Consider the following 12,657-nt stretch of genomic DNA (forward strand, 5'->3'; position numbering starts at 1 on the left):
TAAACAGATAAATCATTTAGGAGTGCTGATGATAATGTCTTTATCGGAAGAGTCATGTAACTAAACAATACTAACAAGATAAAAGCTACTCCCAAAACATCAAGATAAACCATACATAAGTGTATGATTAAACACAATATAAGGCAAAGAACTTGCTAAAAAGACAGAAAGTAAAAAATCCAGCAATTATACAAAATATGTGTATAAAAAAAAAAAGTCAGCTTGGATCCCCTAAACAGAGATCCTATTTCAAGTCTTCCTCTGTAAAATTGTTACTAATTCTTCCCCAATCAATTTCTGTAAGCGCACTTTCTGGTGAAGTTGTTGAAGTCACAGTAATAAAATCACAGGTTTCAATGCCTGGAGTTTGTTTTCATGCAGCCAGCCTTACGTACACCAATGAGAAATATGTCTTTATAAATATCAATAAACATAATTACAGTAATGATACACATCTGAGAAATATAGACTCTGAAAATAAAAAACCTGTACATATGCTTGGGCAGGCAACAAGGGCAAGAGAGATACTCAACTGAAAGTTCACCTCCCACACACATACAAATAAGAAAAAATAGTAAAAGAAATGGGGAGGAAAACACCAAGAAAATTTATGTCTTGCCCAAAGATATCAGTGGCATTCTCTCCCTCCCTTGTTATTGTTAACCTGCCGAAGCACTTTGGTAACCTGTATTAGGACCTGTAAAATTTGCTGTGGCTATGTCGTGCTCCCTCCGAGGAGAGAGCACTTTCCCTGGATTGTGAGGTGAGTTGAGTGTTACTGAGGCTGAGCAGGAGACAGCGAAGGTCACAATGAGGCATTATTACCTTGTGGGGCCATTTCAGCAGTTGAAAATATTCTCTCAATCTTGATTATTATGCAACACATCTAAAAAGCATTTCTATCTTTGAAATAAAATGAGTCAACATGATTTGCCGAGAATCAAGCAGCACCCATACGTACCCTGGATTTGTCATTCGATATGAACAGTTGTACTTTTTATTTATTTACTTAAATCTTGGGGTGGGGTTAATATATGAAATATATTCTTTAAGTGGATTACAGTATATGAAAATAATTAAAACATCCACTAATAGGCTAATCTCGGAAAATTCACCCTGACAAAGGCACTTGGACAACACCTTGCGTAGCCCAGTCAGTCGATTCAACAATAACACTTGTTTCTTCTTGGAGAAACTCATTCAGCATCATCAAAATATTTCATCAAATTCTTGTATTCCACTCACTGCTGCTGCTGCTAAGACAGACTCTCAAAACCAGCCATTAATCAAAGTCAATTTATAAAGGCATGGATTCAACTCTTACCAACAACTGCTAAGGGCAAATCAATAATGTCCATTGTGATTCACTCCCTCCTGCCCGGCTTGGGTATAATTAACAACCTGATGAGCAACCTGATTGATTTGGTATGGGCTTTGATGAAGGATTCACTATTAAACTTACGGCTACAATGGTAGGCCGTGAGATAGCCCAGCTGCCTGCGTCCCAAGCAGCAAAGCGATGCTTAGACAATCACTGAGAGCTTCTTAGGAAAAAGCAGGCGGAGCTGCACTATACACAGCCTGACCATATCTACTGAATGCTTTCACAACTGGAGTACAGTGCTCAAATTTGCAACAAACCATCAACAAGCTTCTACATGAATGACACTTCCAAACAATTTTGTGCCTCGGGAGTCAAGCTAGCCGGTGACAATTTGTTCACTGTATTCTTTTGTGAATCATCTTGGCTACTTTCCTTACATTAAGCACAAAGTTATGGGGTGGGTGGGGTGGGGGCTGGGCAACAAGTGATGCGCTAGCATTGTGTAACAACTAGCTGCGTGGGGAGAGGGGGCTGTAACAGAGTGGCTCTATGTGGATAAATATACAATGCTTTCCATGAAGATCGTCCCTTTTTCTTAGATTTTTCACATCTAAACTTATTGTATATCAGTGCTGTTACCTGAGGGTTGTATGTAAAAAACAAATAAGATAGAAAAATGAACAAAACATTCCAGACAGCTGTATCAGCGTCTGGACCCCTTACATTAAGTTACTAGAGAAAACTTATACTATTTAATATTTACCAATCTACTTAAACTTGAGGTATTTGAAAATCACCTGGACAGACATGAAGTTGTCCAATATTCCCAATCGATCAATGGCAGATGGGATTTAAAATCAATACGTACAGCACAATCTAAACCCTTAAAAGTCTTCACATTCTTAATTAAGTAGATTGAAAAGGGCACTTTTCATGAAATAACAGCAGAGAGGAAAAGCCGAATACTTATCTTTATGAAAAAAAAAATTCCTCTTACTCATTAAAACTGGGTAACTTCCATCTTTACAAGAGACCTAAGGCTCTGCAACATGAATCAAAGCAAGAGTAAAATGACAGACTCGTGCAAGTACTATCCAAGTCTTACTCAAACATTTCCTTCGGTCAAACATCAGATACAATAAAGTTCGAAACTGCATGGAAGGCATTGCAGTACAGTTCTATGAGGAATAACAAAAATGAAAACCAACATGACTGACTGACTGACTGTAACAGGTGCAGAAAAAACCATGAAACATTCCTTAGCATTAAACCACTCGTCATTATCTTTCAAAGAAAAGCAACACAAGATTAAACTTCAAAAACGTATCAATAAAGTGGGGTGGCGTAAAAGTTAGAATCCTGGGAGCTAAGAATTGCACGGATCGCGATTTTGAAAAGCTTGAAATATTGGGGCAAAAATTTTCAGATATATAATCATAATAACCTTATGCTTCAAGAAGACCTCCACAATATAACATTAAACCTATGTCAACAAACTACAGCGCTAAAGGAAGCTGAGGTTCAAATTCATATTACAACAAAAATATACCAAAATATAATAAATATAACTTAAATTCATAATACTATACTGAGTGCACTGATACTCGGTGCACTCGATTAATACGTAAATCCTTACCAAGTACTCCACCTTAAACCTTTATCATAAGTACCAGACACCACACATAAGGACATAAGGAATCTTTTAACATTACACATACACGAGACACAATATACACAAATTGGCACAAAAAATGGGTACTTCTACACCCAATTTTTCTTCTTTTTAAATAAATTACATATAAAAAAAATAAAGGAGAATCACAAAAATATTTTCCAACCAAATACTTCCTTCAGAAATATTATATATTACTAGGGGCCAAGACTGAACATCCCTTGGAGCAAAAGCCTTATTAAGTACGTTGTCATTCTCCAGTATGAAAAGACAGTTCCAAAAAGGCTGTCGACCGCATGCAGTCTTTGACACACACCTAAAACAGCCTAATATAACCCTGTGTCACTTGCCTCGACGATTTTCAACCATCTCGGCAATTGAGGCTAAAATAATATACTCTATTATTTTAATTATACTCTTAAAATATTAGATATATAGTATACCTTCTCTAAACATCTAATACCCAAGGATACTGAATGCTCAGCAATAAAAATCTGCGAGAACTTCTTAAAAGGGGAATTTCTTAGCCATCTAACAATCCTGTTCTATTCCCATCACAAGATTTAACAGTACGTAATTTGCAATTATACTGAGGGGAAAACCACACACCCTTAACCAATAGAATATACGAATGGATGCTCCAAGAGATGGCCAACCTTGGTGATATGGAAACAAGAGACACAGTGAGGGATTGAGGGTTAGGATTGGCCCACCACCACCACCACCACCAAATCTGCTACAGACACCACTGGTACACAGCGAGGAACCAGGCTATGCCAACAGTGAGCCACGGAGCCTTTTCAGGCTGTGTCTGACTGCAAGATGCTGTTGCCACGCCAGTACAAGGTGGAGCAAAAGAGGTGGCGGATGTCCTGGCGCAACCCTTTTGAGCAATGGGTAACACTGGGAAAATGAGCGTATCATGCAAAATCGCTGTACAGTCCTCGTCCTCACTGATTGTTCATCACATATTTGTCATTCCAGAATTCATTGGAATGTCTCCAATTCAAAGAGAGCTTCACGTCAATACCTCCTCCTCTCATGGGGAATGGGACAACAGAAGTGGATCAAGAGGAGATATATGATGCCTATTACAACATCTGCTGCAGCACATTATCCAAAGATCTTGTATATGAAACACACAACACACCACCTGCCTTCAAGAAGATAACAAAATTCCCAGAAATATATAAAGTCTACATACTATATAAATAAATTTAAACTTCAAAAAAATGTATAAAAACTCAATGGCTTTCAAAATGTAAAAGATAAAGGTAATTTCATTGTAAAAAATCGACTAGCTCTACCATACTATGGAGTGCATAGGCATATTATCATATTTTACATACAATAAAATAGCACTTAATGAGAACACTTAATTTAGCATACTATATAGTACACCTCTATTTCTGATCTTATTCCTTTTCACAAAGAGTACAGTATACCAAAACCATCTTAACGTTACCCATCAGAGATGCCTCCAATGTTGATGATGATGATGATACATGTAATTCATCTACAAGATATGCACTCTTTACGTCCCTGATCTGTGATAGTCGTGTGTGCGTGGGTTGTGTTCCTACAACACAAAAACTGAAGCAACTTACAAAATAAAAGGTTAAAGCTTCAAATCGACACAGGGTTCTGGTTTGTTCCACTTCAACTTAACATAAACTACAAGAGAAAGAACTATAAAAATTGGGGCATCACGCCAATGGAAAGTCTTGCAAGAAGAGAAGAATCAGCAGGAAAGTTGTCTGGTTAAATTAATAGGACCAGGAGTCATTTGTTGCTTGAACTATTTCTGTGACTTTTATGATATAAAAAATTTTAAAAACAACATCCTGGTTAGCATAGTTTCCACTGTGTCTTTTGTAAATGAATAAAAAAAAAAGTGAATAACAAACTGCTATTAAAATCTAATGTAAAAGTGAAACAAGACAAGAATAGAGGATAGATAATGGTCTATCTTAATTTTCAAACAATATAAAAAGGTACACAGTGAAAATTAACAATTAACTTCTAAACAGAATACTACTTAAGAAATCTCTGATAGTAAAATAAGTGGTGATTAATCCTACTACAGTATATATATGGAGGATATAGTAAATTTCTCAATATATAATTCCCTGATAAACAACAGCTTTCGCTGTCTTTTCGCCAGTTAATTCTGAACAAGCCCTGCACCCATCAGAAGCTGAAACAGGCGCACACAAGACTATCACATGAGACAGGGACTAACAAAGCCGTATGAGAGCCATTCATCTTAATCATTACGCTACGCTTGTCATGGAAATGCTCATGAAAACTCTGCTCCTTCTCAAAATTGAATGTCTAACAGAACTCATGAACCTGAAACATCATTACACGTTGAAATTGCAAAGAAAATGCCCCAGTGGATCTGAAGTACAGTGACAATAACAATGTGAAGATACATTTTGTATGCTCTTTCTTTACATCAATGTAACAGCAAAACTATACATTATCTAAGACACGAATTTAACTCAAGAGTTCATAGTGGCATTTTTCTAAATCATCATAACATTATTAGAGGTCATGATGGACAACAATTCACGCAACTACTGTAGTATCTAATTGGCGCAGTTTTTAAAGGAAATTTTTCACTGGTAAAAATTAGGTACTGTATTGAGATTATGTAAAAGGGTAATAATACTGTACATATACTACTCTTAATAAAATCTGGTTAACTTCTCTTAAGAAAATAAATTTTGAAAATATGGCATACGTGCTATAAAACTGAAAGGACATGGGACTACCTACTATTATTAAATGCTTCTATAATTAATGATAAAATTGACCAAAGTAATTGCCAGTAATTTCACCTAAAGCTTTTGACTTGAAGTTCTACTCATTGTAAAGTGTCATTCCAGAAAGGCCAGACTATAACTATGGCAATAAGTACCTGTATTTCATGAAAATCCCTGAGTTTATAAAACATAAATCATGAGACATTTGTAAAAGAATAATCAAAAGCAAAAGTTTCAACTTTTAACAGTGTTACCTGTCATAATTGTACTTCTAAATCTGCATAATATGTTACGAGACGCCTCTTGATTTGTAACTTGAATATACGTACATCAGGAGACTTAAGTCTCGCAGAGGCATGACCTAGTCACAAAAACGAAATATGAACCTATCCTGAAATTCTGTCTGCCCTGTGATGCAAGAAGAGCATTGCTTTACCTCGAAAACGATTAGCAAACCAGTTTCCTGACTGTTTTCACTATACCACCGTACTCAGTCCCCTGTTGCTGTGTCGAAGGAGCAGCGTCACCTAGCTGGACTGTGAAAACGAGCAACACTTCTTCTTATAATCTGGGTTCCACCCGGAAAAAACTGTTAACAACCACTTTCGTAATAATTTGCTGAGGTATTTCACAACGTGACCAAAACTTGACCAACAACAGCTACCTCTAGGGTAATATACACAAAAAACATTGTTAGGTAATGTCGTAGCCCTGGAAGACATATAAGTTATGAGTAAGTGGCACATATCTTTGCACTGATTGAGAGATGTGATTTCTATTTTTGTACACTGAGTCCTGAAGTATATATGTATATGCATAATCCAAACACATTCGTCATCCTTTTTTTTTTTTGATAGATCAAGTATTCACATCATCTCCAGATTTCACTAACTGGAAGCGCAAGATCGTCTTTCCCCGATGCTTCCTCAAGAATACAATAAAGTGTTACTGATTTCCTCATCTTCAGCTATTGAAAAAAGAGAAAACAAACATTTTTTTGGCACAAATTAGGTACAAGAGGAATTACAGGGGTGTATGATCTGCATCCTCTCCTATTTTCACTGGAACCAATACATGAGAGGTTGGTTCATAGTAAAGCCTACCTTATTTCCAGCATTTTAGACAAAGCTTCTTTCTGCTAAGCAAACCAAAGTGATAATCACGAAATGAAAACAATTGACAGGAAGAAACTTTGCCCATATGTTATGTTACTTCATCAGTTACCCTATGTATGTAACAGTTTCAATCCACTTTTACCTGACAGATACATAACTAACAGTGACCATTCACTCACCAATGAAGCAACACATTACCAATACTCTCATTGGGGCCTTTGATCCTTGTATGCCATCCAAAGCTCGGACACCTTAAGTAGTGACAATATCAATATTTAATATTAACTATACTGTATAATGTAAAAGTTGAGCACTTATCTTTATTACGTTCTGCCTGAGTGAAAACTGAGGGCATTGCTAAGACTGCCGGCTCGACCCGAGCCAAAGTTTAATTAATACAATATGATCATCGTCTTTGGAGGGGACTGTGCAAGGTTCAGCCATGCAAGATCCGCATATGTACATTAGTATTCTTATTCTGCTTAGTTCCTCCTATCTAATGAACATAAGAAAAATATTTGCTAAATGGGTTCCAAATGGCTGAATCTCGCACACTTTATTTTTATATATTTCTTAGTGATATGTGTCTGCAGCATTGCAAGTGAGAGGGCCTGAATCCTCTCCCCTGGACCCAATGCACTGACGAATCATCAACTGTTTACTCGGAGGTAGCTTCCTTGGCTACCTCGGCTTCTTGCGCTCCCTGAGCATTTTCATCGTTCACATTCATGTACTGCTCCATGATGGTGTAGGTGCGGTTTCGTTTAAGAGGTGCCCCGTGATGGGTCACCTGGTGGCGTCTCAAGTACCACTTGTTTTTACATTTTTTCTGGCACACGTCGCAATCCACCCCTTCACCCTTCGTGTGAATATTGATAATGTGCTGTTTCAAATTAAATTTGTTGCTGAAGATGCGGTTACATATGGGACAGATGCCTGGCTGCCGGCTGTTCCAAAGCCTGGGAATGCATGTCCGTACCAGGTATTCGGCGTCTGCAAGGGAAGAAAAAATGCCCTCTCAGTATGGCAAGTGCTGGGGACATCCCTGTCCACTTAGCTTACTTAAGGGAATTATCATAGAGCTATCAGGGTCTTCCGACCAGGGTAACGACAGGTGGACATATGAGACTGATCTTCAAATAGCATGAGGCTTAGTATGCAAATTAGGCTTTGACGTATCTTAAAAGGTTATATTCAGTCACCCTGCCAGTTACCTCCTGAAAGTGATATAGTAACAATCTCTTAGCCAATTTAATACTAGTCTTATTTTATAATCTAGCCAATTAAAGTGATAAGGACCAACTACTCTACCTTTTCAGACTGGGTAGAGGACTGCAGAAATTGGTGAGTAATAACTAGGAAAAGCTACAAGAACACTACTTGGACAGGATCATGCGGAGTAAGAATGAGAGTCTGGTCACATGCTAATTGGTTAATTCAGGATCACGAAAGGGAAGCTGCTGTCATCTTGGACCATTGGTTAAAAGCTCGATATATTATCATCATCATTATTATTATTATTATTATGATTATTATTTTTCTCAAAGATTTATTTAGTGCGGTTAGATCATACGATGAGTTAAGATTTTCAGACCCCAAAACATCCCTCTGATTTTCATTAATGTCCACCTGTTGTTTTTTTTATTTTTAATTTCTTTTAACAAGGTTCCCTAACAATGAACTGACAGGACATTTTTCCACCATAAATGCTTCCAGTGGTTTACAGACATGTATTACTTCCACATTAGACATTCATACTTGACTTCCCAATAGTATATCAATGGTAGAACATACAATTGAAGAACATACTAATAATTGATTTTTGTTGAATCTTTCAGCACATACGATCCATTTGTTTCTTGGTGAAGACCTCTTGTTGTTGCTGCGGGTCCATCTGGTGTGGGCTGGAATTGAGCGCAACCCCTAGTTCCTTACTTAAGCCTGTGTTAGTGAGCTGTTTGCCCAAACTGTTGCCTGACTTGGGTTCACTAGGGCCCTTGGAGCGTCGTAGGGGAGCTCCGTGCGCCGTAACATGGTGTTTTCGTAAGTACCACTTGTTCTTGACGACTTTGTGGCACAACTCACACTCAATCCCCTCCCCAACTGTGTGCACGTTCACAATGTGTTGTTTCAGGTTAAACGAATTACTGAATGTTTTCCAGCAAAACGGACAGAGGCGGGGTTGCATGCAGCGCCACCTTTGGCGAGCGGGGGCATCTGGAACAGAGCAAAACATGGCATTAACCTGGGCCCTTAGGGTATTGCTGCTGATGCCAAATGCCCCCATCTCAGCCGCCAAGCGCTCCTCCTCCATGCCCCCCCTAATCATTAGGCTTAAAGAGGACTTTAACCCCACAATAATTATGATAAAAGCTGTTTTCTTTTTTTCTTAATACAAACCTGACTAGTATGCATCAAAAATAAAAGGTAAATGACTAGTCTTCTCCAAAGGGAAAAATTAAATATTCAACCTGCTTTACCTTTTATTTATTGTGCAATCTCATGCACACATTATGTCACACACACATTACAAAGCTACATCAATGAAAAAGGCTATCCATCATGATAAATCAGCAATATAAAACTAGTGGCAATGAATTTCTCTCTAGCAAGTGTGCAGGGTAATCAAAAATTATGAGCAACATTGGAAAATTTATTAATAAAACACCCATAAAATCAGATGCAGTAAAAAAACAATAACTGAAATATCATGGAGAAGCCTCAATATTACAAATTTTTCACAGAAAAAAGGTGTTTTACCTGACTGATCAACACATTTACCATTTCATTCAAACAGTTCTAAACAATGGAAATACTGTAGCTGTATGTGCACTCAAATGTTCTCTATTAAAACCTTACACCTTATGACCTGACATGTTTACTTTCTATTGCATATCAAAACAAAGATGTTTAAAATCACTGGTCCTGTGACAACAGGAAGAAAGAGACACTCAACTCAAAACAGATAATAGAAATCACTACTTACAAAAGAAACCAGACTGCACAAGCATTTACATAGCAATTACAAGTATTTAAATTAAAAGTACCAGGTAAGTCAACTCAGCATTCGCTTCCAAACATGGGGGAGGAAAAAAAAAAAAAAAAAAAAAAAAAACTACAGTACTTATCTGAGACCCTCCCAAATCTTTTCCCCAACTCTTCTGAGATCACAGATTACCGGCAGGCTGAGTTCCTCAGGCCAGGCTCATGATCTCAGTAGATTTGGCCATTCTGTGAAATAGTACATCATTTGCTCATAACTAGCATATGCAGAGCAGTCTACAACAATTAAATGAGACCCCAGTCGTCATAGTCTAAAGAGAGATAAAGAAAACATTCACCTACAGATGTCAAAAATAGATCACAAATCTACACATGCATCAGATTCTTAACTCAACAAAAATAGTAGGTAATGAATTCTACCCATAAAGAGTGATGATATCAGTATAGATTGCTGCCTTAACTCTAGATTTTTTTTTCTAAATATTCACTGAAACAGATTATACATACAGTAAAAGATAAGTGTCTTGACACTGGAAGATATAACTCACCAATAATACCTTTGGCTTTTTAATCCTCATCAAAAATGTTGATTCCAATATTTCCTTTTCATACACTACAGTAATTTATGGTAAAAAAGTTCTTCCATGAACAGCATTATATGCTGTCAAGTTAAAGTTATTATTAAAGATTAAAACTCAAATTATATGTTTAAAAAATATTTAAGCTTTTCAGCTTCAAGTTTATGGGGAAAAAAATGTAAAAATTGCTCTATTATTATTATTATATTAAAACAGCTGGGAGGCCAGCTGTTTCAGCGATAAAAAATCTTTTTACTTAAAGAAACATTATTGCGACCTTTTCTAACTACTTCCCCTCCCCCATCCCCTTCAATTAACAAAGAACTCCTATCCAACACTCCCAGCCTCTTCAGTAAAAAAAAAAAAAAAAAATGCCTACAGCTCTTACATTAATTTCTCTACATGCGCAAAATTAACATAGTACAAAGACCTTGTACTAATAACCTTCAACTCAAAAGAGAATCCCAATAAACAACGTGAGTTTGCGGATTACTGTAAATTTTCTGTTTAAATTTCATCTTACGCCTTCACCATAACACAAAATGATAAGTGTGTGTGTGTGTGTGTGCGCGCCACAAGGCCAGCGCTATTTTCAGTGATTTGATTGCCCAGGCCAAAGACAATGGAGAAGGGACATCGACGCCAACCCCAGACTTCAAGGCTTCTCATGGGTGGTAAGAAAAATTCCGTAAACGGACTGGCATCCATTCGGTGGTACTGCATGGGGAGGCGGCCAGCTCGGACACGAAAGCAGCAGAAGCCTTTATTAAGACGTTCGACGAGATGACGCTCAACGAAGGCTACAGTTCTCAGCAAGTCTTCAATTGTGATGAGACTGGCCTTTTTTGGAAAATAGTGCCTCGTCGGACGTACATCACGCAAGAAGAGAAGAAGCTACCCAGGCGTAAGCCTATGAAAGACAGGCTTATGCTCGCACTTTGTTCGAACGCCAGTGGGGATTGCAAGGTGAAGCCCCTACCTGTGTATCATTCGGAGACTCCTTGTGCCTTCAAGGCCCACAAAGTGCCTAAGGAGAAGCTTCCAGTGATGTGGAGGGCTAATGTGAAAGCCTGTGTAAAGAGACTTTTGTTCACCGAGTGGGTAAATCTGTGTCTCGGCCCGACAGTGAAGAAATTCTTGGAAGAGAAGCGCCTCCCTCTGAAATGTCTGCTATTGTTGGACAATGCCCTTGCTCACCCTCCTGGCCTCGAGGAAGATATACTAGCAGAGTATTCGTTTATCAAGGTTCTTTATCTTCCGCCTAACACCACCCCTCTCCTCCAGCCCATGGACCGGCAAGTGATATCGAACTTCAAGAAGCTGTATACGAAACATCTTTTCAAGAGATGTTTCGACATCACTGATTCCACAAACCTCACCTTTCATGAATTTTGGAAGGAGCATTTCGATGTTGTGATATGCATCCGACTCATCGACCAAGCTTGGCAGGAGGTTTCGAGGCGAACCTTGAATTCTTTGTAGAGGAAACTCTGGCCTGATGCCGTATCCACCCGAGACTTCGAAGGATTCGACGTGGGTGAAGCTGGTGCTGCAGATTCAGGAACAGTTGACGATCCTGAAACTGTTTCGCAACCAGATTGAAGAGATCGTTGCACTCGGCAAGTCCATGAGGCTGGTCATCGATGAGGACGACATCAATGACCTTCTCGAGGAGCACCAAGAGGAGCTTACGACAGATGACCTGAAGGAGTTGGAGGCCATGCAACATAACGTCGTTCAAGAAGAGTTCTCTAGCAGCGGCGAGGAGGACGACGACGATGCTATGACAACGGCAGAAATTAAGGATGCTCTAGCTGCTTTTCATAAGGTGCAATCATTCGTAGAAAAGAGACACCCCAAAAAGGCTTACACAGTTCATATGCTTGCACAGTTCGATGACGTTTGCCTGAGTCATTTCAGGAACATTGTCAAAAGCAGGCAGAAGCAATCTTCCTTGGATAGTTATTTTTTAAAGAGGCCTTTAGTAGGAGTTAGCAAAAAGGAAGAACCAAGTGATACTACAAAAAACAGAAAGTTGAAAGTGGTAAAGAAATTGAAATTTTGAAAAAAAAAATAATAATAATAAATAAATAAATAAATAAATAATTTTTTGTAAAGTTAAGTGTTACAGTTTTGTTAATGTGTTTCGTAAAGTTTAGTTTGTTTTCCTGACATTTTTTCATGTGTTTCGTTAAAG

The 12,657-nt window shown here is 38.1% G+C and overlaps 1 protein-coding gene across 8 annotated transcripts in view; it reads right to left on the reverse strand.

Moving 5' to 3' along the window:
- The window catches only part of LOC135203779 (broad-complex core protein isoforms 1/2/3/4/5-like), a 145,267-nt gene that overhangs the window by 43,065 nt on the left and 89,545 nt on the right, over positions 1 to 12,657 (reverse strand). For 2 of the 8 annotated variants that reach the window (XM_064233747.1, XM_064233746.1), the window contains exons 6-7: positions 8,689 to 9,096; positions 7,735 to 7,872 (exon numbers count right to left, since the gene is read on the reverse strand). The exons of 5 other annotated variants lie outside the window; for them this stretch is intronic. In XM_064233747.1, coding sequence (XP_064089817.1) covers positions 8,714 to 9,096 — 383 coding nt within the window. In that variant the 3' untranslated portion in view covers positions 7,735 to 7,872; positions 8,689 to 8,713. Of the gene's footprint in view, positions 1 to 1,778; positions 7,873 to 8,688; positions 9,097 to 12,657 lie in introns of those variants that run through there. One more of the 8 variants, XM_064233749.1, reaches the window with a different exon arrangement.

Source organism: Macrobrachium nipponense, chromosome 36 (genome assembly GCF_015104395.2).
Source record: "Macrobrachium nipponense isolate FS-2020 chromosome 36, ASM1510439v2, whole genome shotgun sequence".
Classification (NCBI taxonomy): Eukaryota; Metazoa; Arthropoda; class Malacostraca; order Decapoda; family Palaemonidae; genus Macrobrachium; species Macrobrachium nipponense.